At 43.0% G+C, this 15,546-nt stretch overlaps 1 protein-coding gene across 3 annotated transcripts; it reads right to left on the bottom strand.

The window, feature by feature from the left end:
- Positions 1-1,262: 1,262 nt before the first annotated feature.
- On the bottom strand, positions 1,263-11,024 carry LOC147603439 (uncharacterized). 3 transcript variants are annotated; one of them, XM_086796589.1, is made up of 17 exons: positions 10,894-11,024; positions 10,687-10,775; positions 9,765-10,033; positions 9,618-9,678; positions 9,384-9,523; positions 9,240-9,281; positions 8,814-9,114; positions 8,242-8,716; positions 8,115-8,154; positions 7,919-8,008; positions 7,292-7,562; positions 7,139-7,178; positions 6,941-7,046; positions 6,397-6,822; positions 5,992-6,291; positions 2,619-5,894; positions 1,263-2,482 (listed from the first exon to the last, which is right to left on the bottom strand). In XM_086796589.1, exons 3-16 carry the CDS (start codon positions 10,011-10,013, stop codon positions 3,138-3,140), a joined length of 5,298 nt encoding a protein of 1,765 aa, XP_086652715.1. In that variant the 5' UTR covers positions 10,014-10,033; positions 10,687-10,775; positions 10,894-11,024; the 3' UTR covers positions 1,263-2,482; positions 2,619-3,137. The 3 variants fall into 3 exon arrangements, with proteins under 3 accessions (XP_086652715.1, XP_086652714.1, XP_086652716.1); XM_086796590.1 differs by having other exon boundaries at positions 1,447-2,482; positions 2,619-3,796; positions 3,891-5,894; positions 10,687-10,917; XM_086796588.1 differs by having other exon boundaries at positions 10,687-10,917.
- Between the last annotated feature and the right edge of the window lie 4,522 nt (positions 11,025-15,546).

The following is a 15,546-nucleotide window of genomic DNA, read 5'->3' as shown; positions in this document are numbered from 1 at the left end:
TTCCTCTCATTAATTAATTGATTTTCTTTTTTTTTACTCATTTGTGGGCCCCTACTCGCTTCCACAAGCACAAAGAAACTAACCCTATCCTAGTTTTGGGAGCAATTAATAAACTAATGAGGTGACAGCTTTTCCACAAACACTTGCTCTTGCCCTAGTTTTGAAAGCGATTAATAAACTAATGAGGTGACAGCTTTTCCACAAACACTTGCTCTTGCCCTAGTTTTGAAAGCGATTAATAAACTAATGAGATGAGAGCTTGTCCACAAACACTTGGTCCTGCCCGCATCCCTTTGGTTCCCATGCATATACACTATTCGGTCCCTCTTGGCCCAACATAACTATAGTCTTTTTTCAGCAACATGCCTTATTGATTGGTAGTGATGTGGATTATCATGCCACCATAAGGAATTTGCTCTTTTCATAATAAGTTACCTTACTTAGATATCTGTATGTGCTTATGTGACAAGATTGCCTAGGTAGGCATAAATGGTAAAATTACACATCATTTCTAGAAAGGAGTACAAGAGTTGCTAAATGCAACACAATCATGGAAAGTTATTGATTCCATGTGACATATACTAGTAACATGAAGGCTGATCATTTTAAGATAGGATTATCATAACCACCAATACTAAAGTTATGGATTATAACGGTGTTCTTAGTTTTCTAAAGTGCAATAGTGTGGCTTTTAGAAAGCCAATGATGCACATCGAAAGGACCTAAGCAAACTTGTGTGGATTACTACAGAGTATGAGCATGGGATACATACGTAGTAGCTTGTTGGGATTGTATAAGTCACCTGTCCTAGGTGTTGAAAGGAATACAAGATGCAAAAATGTTGAAAGCAAACAAGAGGGTACGGGGTACAAATAACACCATGGAATCATTCGTGAAATGTACCACAAGAAGTCAAAGAGAACCATATGGTGTGAAAGCTATGTGACACAATCGTCTTTTTGCCAATGTGCATTGTTTATTTTTGCAAGTAGAGTATGCTTTTTCTTAAGAAGGCCTCTTTCAAATTTGTCTTTCAATGTGAAGCCATATTTTTTTCTTTGCCCTTCAAAAGACGGCCAGCATATAAAGGTTATCTTTCAAGTTCCTTCGTAAAACATTTACAAATGAAATGAAATTGTTGTCATTGACCCATTATGGTAACAATATATCCATTGACCCACTGTATTACAATCTCTTTGCTTATGAAGTTTGTTTTTCTTGATCACCATGGTTCTGCTATAAAGCTTCATCAGTTTTCTCAATAAGCTATCAACGAATGTCTTCAAAAAAAGAACTAATTAATGTGTAATGTGTATCTAAAGAAGCAACAAACTAATACCTACATGCCCTTCATGTGCAAGGTTCAATTTTTTTCACCCTTCCATGTGAAGGGCAATTTTTTTTAATAGCACTTCAAGAGCAATACTTGATTCTTTTTCATACTTCTTTTTCATACTTCTTTAGCAGGTCAAATTGCCCTTAGAAGGGCTCTGCAACCTTCAAAAATAAACACTGCCAATGTGATATCGAACTCGGGACTTGTACCCCTTTTTGTTTTTCTCTTCTTTCTTTTTTTTGTTACAGAACTGTATTATGTCTACACTGTGTGTCGAACCCATGACCTATTTTTAGGTACGTAAGAGCTGTACTGCAACTTTCTGGTCAAAGCATCTTAGGGCCTGTTCACACGACTTTCTGGTCAAAGCCTGCCCCACCAGTGAAGAAATGAATAACAAGAACACTGTAACACAGTGAGTCATCTCAGGGCCTGTTCACACGGCAGCCTGGTTTCCAACCAGTTGCCAAGTGGTTGGGCAACCCTGGAACTGCTTTTGTGGCCAAAATTGAGATTCCCTCCCCTCCAATGTTTGTGGCAGCTTGGCATTGATTCAAGGGCTTCCAACGGACTCTGCAGTTGCATGGTCTCAAGTTTTGAGATTCCTGCGTGAACTTAAGAAACCCAACTAAATCCCAGCCAAATCCGCGTGTGAACAGGCCCTTACATGTGTAGATGGTTTTATATCCTTGAAAGGCTTCGTAGATCAGAAAGGCAAAAATCTGTACACCCCTAGAGGGACACGAATCATAGCAGGCATTAAGCTTGACATAAATGCAGCCAGCAAGTCACTTGAGAAACAAGCACCCTCATTCAAGCTCCAAACACTGCATTCCCCTCCCTAGTCGCCTTCCCAAAATTTTACACCTCAAATATGTAGAACAAGCCTTCACTTCAAAGGATGCACATGCTCTATCTGCTGGAGATGTCTTCTTTCATGACATGGCCCCACTCACCAGCTGCCGACAAAATGCATCGACAATTGAATCAGCAGAGAAACAGCATAAGGCATCCTATACGAAAGATGTGTCCACCACTTTGACCCCTTTCAAAGCCACCTAAAACCACAGACTAAAGACCCTGTGGTAATGCAGCATCACCCTCCCTTTCACAACCAGGTTCAAAAGGTTGAAGCTCTGCTACACCCTGCAAGTAGACAGTCAAGTCATTTCAAGTTGAGGCAAGACAAAACACAAGACTACAAAGCAGTAACCAGCATTAAAAGTCAGCACAAGGGAGTTATTATGCACAATTAATTTGCTTTTCCAAATTCCAGACTCACCTCGTGAGCCAAATCTTCTTCTCTGGATGCACCTGTCAAATCTCTCCTTAAAGCAGACTAGTGGGCAACCCGTGCTTCGCACATCTTTTGAGACTCCAAATTCAAATTCTACCCAAACCTCCTCATACTTTCCCTAACCTCCAAATTCTTGTCACATGGTAGCTTTGTGAAACTATTCCTTAAGATAATATAGAGAAGAAACTATTCCTTAAGATAATATAGAGAAGAGAAGAGATGATCGTCACTTTTTCTGAGCCCAAACCTCACCAACTATTTGGACAAATTTTCCCAAAACACAGGCTACCCATACTGAAGTCCTCGTATAAGTAGACGAGCTCGCTTCCTTGCATATAAGACCAATTTGTGTCGCTCTTTAAACCACAAGGTGAAACCAAAACTTTCACTTTTTATCTCGTCCATCAGCAGTCATAAAGTCATTTCCCTGCCTAGAAATAATCAATTAAATTTGCTATTTGTGCTGCATTATGACAAACTACAAGGATCCGTTTACTTCTGAGTTTAAGCACTTGCAGAATTATGTCCCACTGGCATAGCTGGCCCACGTGAAACGCTGTCTGCTATGATGCTTGTTGTTGTTGCCATTGGGGTTTGATTTGCTTGGCAAGGAGTAGTGGCTAGCTGCAGGCCAGGTAATCCATGCATTACCACAGGGGCTGCAAGTAATGCAGTCTTTGCATCTGTGCTAAGCTGAGAGACAGCATTCTGTAAATTGTTTGCTTCACCAGGAATTGTGCTATGTGAGTTGCCACTTGTCTGGAGAGCTTGAGGTGCAGAGCTTGTCTTATCACTGCCACTTTGAAGCAAGGCACCATCTTCCCTCACACCCCCTCCAGTTGGTTGACCTTTTGTGCTAGTCGTCAGAACACTTTGAGAGTGGATAAATGACGCCACACGAGTTTTTCCTGCTGTTGCTGCTGAGCTTGAGAATGCAGCTGAATGCAAGTAACGTAAATAGCTGCCTGTGGTGCATGGTGGTTGTAAGCACCCCTCATCACCTCCAACTGCTGCTACCTGTGAGAATCCTGAGCTTGAGTTGCTGCTTCCAGACGAAGGACCACTAGTATGTCTAGGTGGCTTCATAGAAGCAGTCAATTTTGGACTTGTCACCTGATTTAAATCTCCATCAGAAATCATGGATCTTCCACCAGAACCAGTCCCTATTGATGTAGTTGAAGAAGTGTGAGGAAATGCACCACTTGATGACACTGCAAAAGAAGAAAGCAAAAACGGATTCTGATGAGAAGACGAGACCTCATGTTTACCAGCATGCTGCTTCTGAGAATCAGCATGCTGTTGCAAAGTGTGGTTCGCAGCTGAAATAACATGATGCTGTGCAGCCTGCTGCTGCATAGAAGGCGGCGCAGAGTGTTGAGACTGTGTTGGCTGTTGCTGTTGCTGTTGGTAAAACTGCTGCTGTGAATAGAGGTGCTGCTTCATTCGTAGTTGTGGTTGTATCGACTGTTTATGGAGCCCTACTTGACCTATTTGATTTGTCCCTGATGGTTGATGGTAATGCAGTGCCACTGCTGGCTCTGCACCAGATTGAGAATGTCCCATGCTTACGGTAATAATCGATGTAGGACCAAGCATTTGTGCAGATGATTGTGTAAGAACAGAACCAGGCCTCTTAGCTGGAGTAGCTGGTGTAGCAGTAGCCTGCTTCTGTGACAGATTGAAGGAACTTTTACCTGGTGGAATGTTCTTAACAGCTGCACTGCTACTAGAGGAGCCAGACATAGTGGGAGGGAGCCTTGACTGCATAGAACTCACTGCAGCTTGCTGACTTCTGGCAGGATGCCCTTGATGTTTAGCAATGGCGGCACCAGAATATGTACCTGGAAGAAATGAACTAGGTGCTGTAGATACACCTGTTGTTCCAACTTGCATTCTAGAAGAAGGTTTTGTTTGAGATGAATGTGGACTAGCAGCTTGTCCCTGTCTTGTACTTTGGCTACTACCACTCACACCCTGTCCATGGAAAGGTACGCTTGATGTGGGTAGCTTGTTCAATGATGTGCTTTGGCTACTGCCACTCACACCCTGTCCATGGAAAGGTACACTTGACGTGGGTAGCTTGTTCAATGATGTACATTCATTAACTGTGGTTGTCATATTTGACACAGCTTTCCCTCGTCCCATGGCTGGCTTTGGAGATGGTGCAGTAGCAGAGATGCATCCTACAGGAACAGGCCCAACCTGTCTGGAGCTTACATTTCCTTCAGGTGAAGCCATAAAGTTAAGAGATGCTCCTGAAAAGCTCTGCTGCATGTGAGCTGCCAGTAACCCACTCTTAATAGATGAGCTGCCTAGTGTATTGCTTCCAGTTCCTGAATCCATTTTTGACCGGGCAGCTGCAGCTACTGCCCACTTTACTGGTGTCCTCTTGTCATCTATGGTCTCGAGACCACTGGATATTCTGCTCTCTTCCAAGTTTGACGGCACCTTTTCCACCACCACAGAATTACCCATTTTTGCCATAAACTTATTGTAGTTCTGCTGCTGATCCTGCTCCTGAAGTGCTTGTAGGTGGGACCGTTCAGTGTCGGGAATTGTCCGCAAGACAACATGACCTTGTGTTGCCATGACAGCTGCAACAGGTGCCAAACCCAATGGACCTGGACCTACCAAGTTTTTGCTCACAGCTTTTGTAGACATGCTAGATGAAGCTTGTGATGGCTGAAAATCTATGCTCTTAACACGCACAGGTAATGCAGAATTGCTGGAGTGATGATGTGAAATGAATTGATGTGAGGGGCCCGTTGTTTGCTGGTGAGCTTGCACTTGTCTGGATGATTGTTGCTGCTGATTTGACACCTTGGCATTGCCAACTTGTTTTGCATCTCCTAAAGCAATCTGCACAGGCAAGACTGGCACCCCTGCAGTACACACAGGAGAGGAAGAGCTGAGGTTTGATGCTTGCATATTGGAAATCCCCTGACTGTGCATGTGTTTTTGGAATGCTGGAAGTTTACTCTCTGCTGAAGAAACAGTCTCTCCGCCCATGTTCCCTTCCTTATCTCCAAAATGCTGCAATTGCTGTGAAGCAACACGCTGATGAGATTGAGATGATGAAGCCGAGGACAGCTGCTGTTGCTGTTGAGATTCAGAGTGGCTAACACGAACACCGTTCGCACTCTGATTCTGCAGAGGACATGTTTTAGAAATTGTTCTCCTTGCTGTAGGACCTGTCTGTGACTGTGAAGGATGGTGTGCCAAAGGGTGGTTGTAGAAGGGGTTACCAAAGAATTGTGTCGCCTGTAAAATACCAGGAGAAATTGATCATAAAGCTGTATGGCTAGAGCTTCTATATACACTCTTACAACAGACCAGAAACAGACATAGAAAAACCAACCTGCTGCTGAGTGATGTGACCCGTGCCTGTGGTAGGAGTGGGAAAAGAAAAGGGGAATCCAGTCTTCTGAATAATTGCTTGCAAATATTGCACCTGGGCAGAAACTGCATTTACAGAATCTGTATTGAAGGAACCACTTGCTGAAGCAGCAGCAGGTTCAGAGCATGACGCAACAACTGCAGCACTCCCTGCTACCAAACTGCCACTAATCAAAGTGTTGTTTCCTCCTGCCTTAGCACTTACGCTACTACCTATTGAAGATGCACAGATAGGATAGCCAAATACTGGTCCGAATCCAGCCTGTTACAGCAAGTTTCTCTTAGGCAAGTTATCAAAGTGCAAATTTTCAAGCATTAGAAATGAGAGAAATGAAGCATGCTCTTCATTAAAAGGGTTGAGAACAACCTGCAGTGGCAAGGTTTGCTCCTGATAGCCTGCCTGGGATGGTTGTGAAGCTCCTTTCCTGGCAACTGCATCTACATAGAAGGATGGTACCTTCTCTTTTGAATCTTGTGCATTGTTGGTGATGAGGCCTTTATCATTTTGAGGACCTGATACTAAACTTGAACTCTTATTGCCAGTAGAGTTACTTCCAGACAAACCTGTCAATCCACTTACATCGCTCCCAAAGACAGTATCAGGAGGAAGAAGAAGGTTGCCACTGTAGGGCTTCATAGAATAAAGACTCTCTGCTGCAGTACTCCCATTAGGCGCAGCCCAGAGGGAGTGCCGTTGCATTTGCTGCTGAGTATCAATGAAATGTGCAATATATATATGGGTAGCACACCTCTTACACAGTGGCCCAGCACCAGGGAGCAAAAAGGATGGCACCTACAATTGCACATACCATGTCAAAAATCCACAATCTCTATCGTAAACAACTAAGAGATAACCTTCCCCTGCCCTCCTCCCCCCTCTTCTCAACAAAAGAGTACAGATGTACTCCAACCTGTAAAGCTGAATGACCCTTTCCTTCTATAGAAGCGGCTCCCACAAGCGCTCCAGCTGCAGGCCAAGCAGCTGCAGCTGCGGCGGCTGCTGCAGGGGAATAGTATCTGTTTACAAAAAAGCTAGTGGCTCATCAGCCCACTTCAAAAACATCACAAGAAGCATAAATAATCTTCAGAAAAAATTGACTGAAACTTACTCCAAGGAAGGAAGGGTCCCTGGCCACCCTGGTATCCCCCCTGAGATAAACAGAGACAAAGCTGTCATGTTTGTCACAAGTCAAGACACGGAAAGGAAGAAGGCGGCCTAGCCTCACACATTTCAAACCGTATAAAGGTTTTGGATCACTTACCAGACACATCAATAGCCCGTTGTTGTATTGGATCAGGCTTCACATAGGTCAAAGCACCTGAAGGTGCCTGCTTCAAAACCTCGGCACTCTGCTTCTCCCTTTCATTTTCCCTCATTTTTTCTTTGACTTCCTTCTTTTGAAGCCTTGCATGAAATTTATCTACCATTTTTTCCATTCCGCTAGCTTTTCCTTCTACATTTACATTATCATTGCCCACAAGGTGGCCCATGTCATTCTTCTCCTCCTGTAAACTTGAACCACTAGCTGAATCCTGCATAAGGCAAATCAATTTGAATTACTGCTACTTAGACCAATACTCAGGCCTCGACTACATAAGAAGCAATTTCTCTCGCCAATGAGATGGTAGCTCAAGTGGTGAAGTGTTTGTCTTGGGACTGGGAGGTCCTGTGTTCAAACTCCCACTAGGTGCTCCCTCGGCAGCCTCGCCTACGAGCTGAAAAAAGCACCTACGGTTGCAGTGAAATGCAACTACGGGCCGTGAAAGAAGCGGTGACTATGGGAAGACCTTGGGCCATGTCCAAGAATGAAAAAAGCAACTTCTCTCAAGAATGTCCACAAAGCTTGTCCATGAGGGAAAACAGATGAAATTCAGCATAGTCTGCCAACCTGCATCTTTTCATTAACCTGTAAGCCAATTGACTCCAAGCTGTTGCCCGTCCTTTCACTTGTGCCACTCACTGATGATTTCGGAGTTGCCTGCTCATCAAGCCAACAAGCAGTTAAGCACTTTTGAAAACCAAAAAGAAAGGGGCAAAAACATCTGCAGTGGTGCACCCAAATGAAAGTAAGACAAAACCCCTACCATCAGATCAATCTCATACTTGCAATGATGAGAAGTTTCTCTGTCAACAAACCCGAAACAGTTTAATAAAAGTGGGGGTTATTCAACCAAGACCATAATCTTTAAAAAAATCTGAAACAGCACTCACATTCTTCCCTGCTCATGCATTGCCAGTGGATTGCAAGCATCGAAAGGCTTGCACTCATTTGTACTTCCTTGATTTGGCCCAGGAGAGACAGTGGAAAGTGTAGTGTTGCTCTCTAATGGCAAACCAGAGCCCACAATGTTATCAAGGGGTATCTCAGCAAGAACAGACTTTTTGTTCCCAGTAACCAAAGCATTAGTATCGGCCGCCTGCATGGATTCGCCAGACACTGGCAAAGGTGCCACTATAGCTGCTGAGTTGTGAAGAGATCCGTGCCCTATTGATGTACTTCCATTTGATTCTGTCTTGTTGACCTCTGCTTTCACTTGAACCCTATATGGTCCAGTAGTTTGCCCGGTATGATCAGCAACCGCCTTATGCTCCAAAATTGAACCTCCAGCATCATTCCTTGGTTGGTATTGAATCAATGTCCTGTCCTCAATCTTTAGTTTAACACAAGGGCGATTCCTATTAGGAGCTGCCAAAAAAAGGGGGGAAAAACTCTGTTATTCATAAAGCTAACTCGCAAGGTTACCAATCTGATTTAGAATGCATGCATGCAAATGCTGGACTACCTTCAGCTGCTGGTGCTAATGGATCACAAGAGACTGGCACAGAAGTGGCCACAGAACCAGGAACAGGAGATGAGACTGGAGAATTAGAGGTTGGTGTGGTGGGGATGCAAGCTTGAGCTAGCATGGGGCTGATAGCTGGTGAGGAGACCTGTACTGAGAGATCTGGTTCAGCATTTTCTGTCTTCATCTCGAAACGGTCATTGGAGAGGGGGCTCCCCAAGTTGGAGACCATCCTTGCCAGATCGAATAAAGCTTCTGCCACTTCCACCTCTTGCTCTGATATGGAGCTTGATGTTGAAACCTGGCAAGCAAAAATCAATATATCACACATACCTAGCAAATTGGCATTGCCATTGGCAACATTGCTTGAGGATAACTTAGGCATGGCAGAGCTCTAATGATTTGCTCTGTAGACTTCAAATATACCTTGGCTAGTTTGGAAGCTTGAAGCTTTGTGCCATTGGGTTTCTGCTTTGGCCAAAACAAAGAAATAAGTGCTCTTTCAGGGCATGCTTGCAAATCTGAGGCAGAGGCATTGCAAAACAATCTACAGAAAAAGTAATGGCATACCACTTGTTTCGCAGGCTTCAATGCAGCACCCGAGGGTGTGGAAAAAGAGGCGATGGGAATTGAAGGCAAAGGAGCTAAAGAAAAAGAATGCTGCCTGAAGCCGTCTCCATGGGTAGTTTCATGGGGTCTCTTTGTAACAGCTACAGGGTGAAGCCATGTGTGCATTCAAAAAACCACAATAAATAGAAACAGACAAGAACCGCAAACTGTGGAAAGCTGGGCTTAAGGGCAAACCTGTTCGGGCTTTCCGAGGCACTGCCGGGATTTTAACAGTGTTGCCCTCATCTGATGCTATCTGCAATTCAATTTCAAGGCTTGAACTGTACAAGCTATGGCATGAGGAGAGATAGGAATCAGAGAATGAGCGAGTAGGATACAGACCTTTCCTTGGAATCTCAATTTCCCAGCTCTTCTTGAGAGAATAGCAGGAGGAATGGGGTCATCATCATCTGCAGAGGCACCTATTTCACTGTCTTCGGCGATTTCGTCCATCTCCTCTGTGCGGGAGGGGGGTTGGAATTCGCGCGATGCGTGCCGCGTTCTCTTGTTGCGAGACGCAGAGAACATGTTGCTGCTGCTACTCTCTTTCCTGGGCCTTTCCCTTAGCCTAGCACTGCGCACGTCCTCCATAGCCTCATCTTCATCCACAGCTGCATCAAAATCGAAGACCCCGGTTTCAGCGCAGACAAGAGAGAGCCAAAACCGTTAAAAGGTAAAGAGAGCAAAAGCAGAAAAAATGAAAGCAAGCGGCCCCCCTCTTAACCGTTCCCTCCCCTCTGTTAAAATCCTAGCCCTAACCATAACCTCCATAGCCACAAAACCTTGAGCTGCTTATTGTTCAACCACAGAGAAAAACTATCTTTATAGTAAAAGAAAATGCGGCGCTTCTCTCAGACCCCTACCAAGCATCTCCATAGCTGCAAGAAAGGCCAATTCTTGTTGTACCCATTTATTCTCCGCCGTAGCAAGGCTCAAAATATGGAGAGAGACAATATTGTCCTTGCCCTTTCAAGGAAGAATCTTGTTCTTCGACACTAACCAGACACTCGGAGAACATATCCAACCAGAAAAAGAAGCTGCAGCGCCCCCTAACAAAGAAGCTACAGCGCCTACGCTCATTCCCACGCCATAGCTGCAAGAATCGACCAATCTTGTTCTTTTGCAAGATTGATATCCGCCACAATAACGTGCAGAAACGTTTTGATAACGATGTAATGCGAGTCCTGCCAGTACTTCTGCAGCAATGGATATAGGATAAAGCTCTGCCGGAACTTCATTGCGGAGAGTGGATCCGGGAGAAAACCTGAGAGCTCCTTGAAGCCGCTGGAACGGGGTCTTCTTGGAGCAGACGTTGGAGCTCCGCTCAAGCTTCCGCGCCTGCTTCCTTCGCGGCTTCGATCCATAGATGCAAAGAAGGGGCTGGTTAAAAGAATGGAACAAGAAGCAGGAAAGCTAAGCTTTCAAGAGAGAGCGTCATCGCCGCGAGAGCAGATCGCAACTGCGAGCTTACCATCAAGCAGGAGAGAGCGACGCTTCCTAGCCATGACGAGCGCGATGACGATGAATATGGCTCTACGGTGAGGGCTATGGCGATTGAAGGTGCAGCAAAACAAAGAGAGAGAGAGAGAGAGGAAGAGAGAGCAGAGAGCAGAGAGAGAAAAGAAAATGGGAAATAAATATATTTTATAAAGTAGTTGTGGAAAAAGAACGAAGAGTACTTGGTTTCACAAGTATTAATATTTAATTCAAATAAAATAATTTAAGCAGCATGACACCGGAAAAGCAGATTTAAAATGATAGATTTTAAAAAAGAAGTAGATAGAGTTAAATTAAATTAAGAAAAAAAGCTGATGGGAGTCATGTGCGTTGATCGTCGCCTCCAGACCTAGATCCGAGGCGGGCCCGCTAGAATCTCGGCGACGGCTGAGATAGATGTTTGATGTGGATATGTTGTCCGCCGTTCGATTCAGACGGAATCTGCCATACCAAGTTTCCAAGCCTCACACACGTGGAAAGTTCTAGGCGGTCTTGACAAATGCGTCCTGCCAGCTCAGCAAACCTTAAGACACGTCGGATTGCTCACACGAATGCGCAGCCGTCCAATGTAGAGCCAACGCGCGGCACTTAGCTGCGACAGCCTGCGAGGAAGCAGGGGCCATAATAATTCCCATTTGGCAAAAATATCGCATAATCCATTTTACACGCGGCGTGGCGGACTTTTCCATTGTAATTAAACACTTTACATTTGACTTTGAGGTCCGCGCGATGCGACAGCACCTTTTCCGATGCATGCAAATTTCCAATTTACACGCGACTTTTCCATTGTAATTAAACACTTTGCATTTGACTTTGAGGTCCGCGCGATGCGACAGCACCTTTTCCGATTCAAGTAGATATTGAATATATATTATAATATATGAGCCATAAGCGAGGCAAAGCGTGGATGATCTGAACCGTCCAGTCTTCCAAATGGATGATCCAGATGTGGGCGTCGGGGACCCATCAAAATGTGGTCAAAAGCATAGCTATCATGGAGAAATTTAATGCCCATTGGCCCACATGTCTTACGGGCCCTAGCATGTACGCCTTCGTACGGCCCTTGCCACATGGCAGTCCTGACTCCTGCCCAACTACGAGAATCGCAGATTATCCTTTTTTATTTGTTTCCAAATAAGAACACCAACTCTACCTTCCACAAAGCAAAAGTACAAGCTATAAGAGTTAATAGTATTATTTAGTGCAAGAAATCATTTTGCGTGCTTATTATCTAAAGCCTAGGCTCCACCATTTCTTTTTTAGAAATAGTTATATTATAACCTCCATTTCTTTTCTTTTTTTGGGGGGAATATACTTATAATTATATTTGTAAAAGGTGGATTGTTGTATACGTAGCCGGACAGTTTATAAATTATATCCTCCATTTTTATTTTATTCCTACCCTTCTACCTAAGCATTAACCTGGCTATCTACCATAGTCATGAAAAACCTTTGAGTATCATCAGGCTGTAGCTCAGTTGTTAAGGTGCTTCGCTGTCAAAACCCAGGTCATGGGTTCGAACCCTGCTGGCTACCCCGATTGATGCCTCACCCTTGAAGCTTGCCCCTGCTTTGTGGGATAAGGGGGGTCCCATGGGTACTATGTCCGCTGGGGTTAAAAGAAACAAACCTCCTCACAATACAAAGGGTTGAGACATTATGTAATGTTTAGACAAACTCAATGCAGTTGTTTCAATTAGTTGGTCACTTAATTAATACAACTAGGTACTAAGCCTCTCTACATGTGGGTGTGCACACGTATATACACACACATAGCACCCCCAAGGAAACCCATACCTTCAACAAAGCAGGGCTATTTCATCAGTATTTGGTATTCACTACCTCCATTATCGCCTATCATTGCATTTGGGTTGCAGTCTCTTACTCTTGGAATAAAAATGATGAGAGATATATGCCACTTTTCATGCTCACATGCTTGTGTGTACCCTTGTTAAGATTAAAGATTCAATTATCGAATCAAGAAGATTTTATGGAAATATTTCTCTTCGCAGGTCACCACCACCGCATGAAGGTCACTCTTCTCAGTGGTGCGCTGCTGTGATCTCACTGGTTCTGCTCTGCAGATCACAAAATTGCCTTGCATACGCTTTGCTTATCTGTTGGTTGCGCTTTTCTTCTTGTTGGTTTGCAAAACAACGGCTTTTAGCTAGTCTTTCTTCTCTACTTTGCTTTCCTGATTATGATGAGTTTGTGTTGCAACGCTTTTGCTTTAGTAGTTGCTTTTGGACTGCCTGGTTGGACTGAGCTCTAGAGTCTGTTGTTTTTGCAGCACTCTAGAGTTGGGTGCTTGTGGGTATACTGATGGGGCAGGCCACCAACCGGTGATGCTACTAGCAATGCTGCTCTCGTGGTGCTTCTTACAATGCTGCGCACGTCACTTTGACAGGCTCCCGAATATTTCTCTTTCTTGTGCTATCGTACTGCCTTTGTTTGATAATGTTACTTGAGCTGCTTGCGCTGATACGCTTCTCTCTGAAGCTCTCAATACTTGAGATGCTAAAGGGACTCCTTCACTTTGCACACTATAGGGGCAGTTGTTTGATGTGCCTTATCTTTTTGCACACCACTACTTTAGGTGTGCTATTGCTGTTTGCGATTCTCACTTATGGCTAACAGGAGCCACAAAATAGGCTTTTTCTCTTGTGCCGACAATAATATAAGCCCAATAACACCAAAATTTTTTGCTTCAATTTTGAGGCTCTTAATTGAATGATAAAAGAAACCTCTAATGTTGCATAGAGTCTGGACAACCCTAATCTACTTGTGCAGAGGAAGCCCTAATAGAAGAAGTGAAAAAAATAACCTAATTATGACCTAATCACGTTCTCTAATTACTTACTAACGAAACAAAAAAACTAATCTAATAGAGAACTGGACCTAAGCTAAGAGAGCTGAACCTCGCTCTGATACCATGTTGAAATTATGGATCGAGCTCTCCTAATGACAAGACATTTACCTAAAGATCAACTAATCCTACACTAATCATAACACTAATCTACTCTAATGATATTTACCTAATCATAACACTAATCTACTCTAATGACATATTAATCTAAGGTGGATAAAAATGAAAGAGACTCATTGTGATGAGTGTGTGCTAATTAAGTTTAGACTCAAGTTCACTTAGGTTACAAGATAAAAACTTGTACTCATAAAAAGACTTGAGATGTTGTGCTTGTATTCCAATGCTTGAAATGTCCTCCTTTTATATGAGGAGAGTACAACATGGCCTTTCTCTTGCATGTGGGATAATTCTCACTTGGTGATGTGGCTTCTCACACTCACTTCATATTTTCCTTGTGCTCTTTGGCACAAGGGAAATTCTCACTTGGTGATGTGGCTTCTCACACTCACTCCATATTTTCCTTGTGCTCTTTGGCACCACATTTCTGAACATCTCCCACCCATGTGTAACACCAACGAGAACCTTTTATTGAAAACTTGACATCTTTGCTCTCAAACTCTAAGAAAATGGGAAAAAAATTATAGAGCCATGGTTGATAGACCAAAGATTAGATTTCATACTCTAATGTGTGGTACACATTACATACTCCTTCGTCTGCCATCTTGAATTAGGAGATCTTTTAGTAGAGAGCTACTTTGTCAAAGAACACCACCAAGTATGATAGCTTTTTAACAATACATGGATACCCTCAAATCACCAAAGGAGCTTCAAGCCATAATAGCATAGAAGGCAAAAATACTAGAAAAACAAGCCAACCTAGTACACCATGACCAAACAACCAACAAACTTCAAGGCTAGAAAAATAAGCGAACCTAGTGAAGTGCACCAAGACTCCCAAGAAACTCATTACAAGCCAACCTAGCGCACCAAGACCAACAAACTAATTAAACCTCTCTCTCTCTCTCTCTCTCTCTCTCTCTCTCTCTCTCTCTCTCTCTCTCTCTCTCTCTCTCTCTCTCTCTCTCTCTGCACTTGTGGGAAGTGTTGGCAAACTAGTACAAAAATTGTTATCAAGAGATCATTTGTTCAAGTCTTTGCACTACTTTGGTTCCATCATAGATCATAGTAAACATGAGTTACACTATTAGTAGTTTACAAGTCAAGAATTTTAATGAATTGTCTCTAAGATCTATCAGTAGTTTTATAATTCAAGATTTTTAATGAATTATCTAAGATCTAAAGGGTCTTTATAATCTTGTATGAAGAGTTTGTGTTTTTTTTTTAAAATTATGGACCTTGTCCTTCACTTCCACATTTTTTTAAAAGCTTAAGCTATGATGAATGTAACCCATCATCTAGGCAATAATTTTAATGAGTAAGTAATTAAACTAGTCTAAACTAGATATATAAGCTTACATCACATATGTACAAAAAATGGTGATAAGAAGCCATAATAAACAAGTAGAAACTCATTACACAAAATTATATGTTATGTTTTTGGCATTATTGTTTTTTGTCAAGGACATGGTCAATGACTTCATTCAAATGGATGTAAGTGAACAAGGATTAAATCTATAGTTGATAACTCCAAACATGAATAATGATAAACTTAAGAGATTCCATTGACTTTATCAAAAGGAACCTACTTTCATTATAATCTAAACTCTTTCAACTCAAATGCATTATTCATAAAACATTATT

The sequence above is a fragment of the Cibotium barometz genome, chromosome 64, assembly GCF_041138505.1.
Source record: "Cibotium barometz isolate CiBa-2024 chromosome 64, ASM4113850v1, whole genome shotgun sequence".
In the NCBI taxonomy this organism is placed as follows: Eukaryota; Viridiplantae; Streptophyta; class Polypodiopsida; order Cyatheales; family Cibotiaceae; genus Cibotium; species Cibotium barometz.
Note: the sequence above shows the minus strand (reverse complement) of the source record. Positions and strands in the feature narration are given on the sequence as shown.

What these genes read in the sequence shown, in the direction of transcription:
- LOC147603439 (XM_086796588.1), bottom strand. Translation starts at nt 10,786, where the DNA reads ATGGATCGAAGCCGCGAAGGAAGCAGGCGCGGAAGCTTGAGCGGAGCT. An exon ending in ATGCATGAGCAGGGAAGAAT is followed by an intron (nt 8,155 to 8,241) that starts GTGAGTGCTGTT and finishes GTTTGTTGACAG; the next exon opens with AGAAACTTCTCATCATTGCA. An exon ending in AGCAAACCTTGCCACTGCAG is followed by an intron (nt 6,292 to 6,396) that starts GTTGTTCTCAAC and finishes TTGCTGTAACAG; the next exon opens with GCTGGATTCGGACCAGTATT.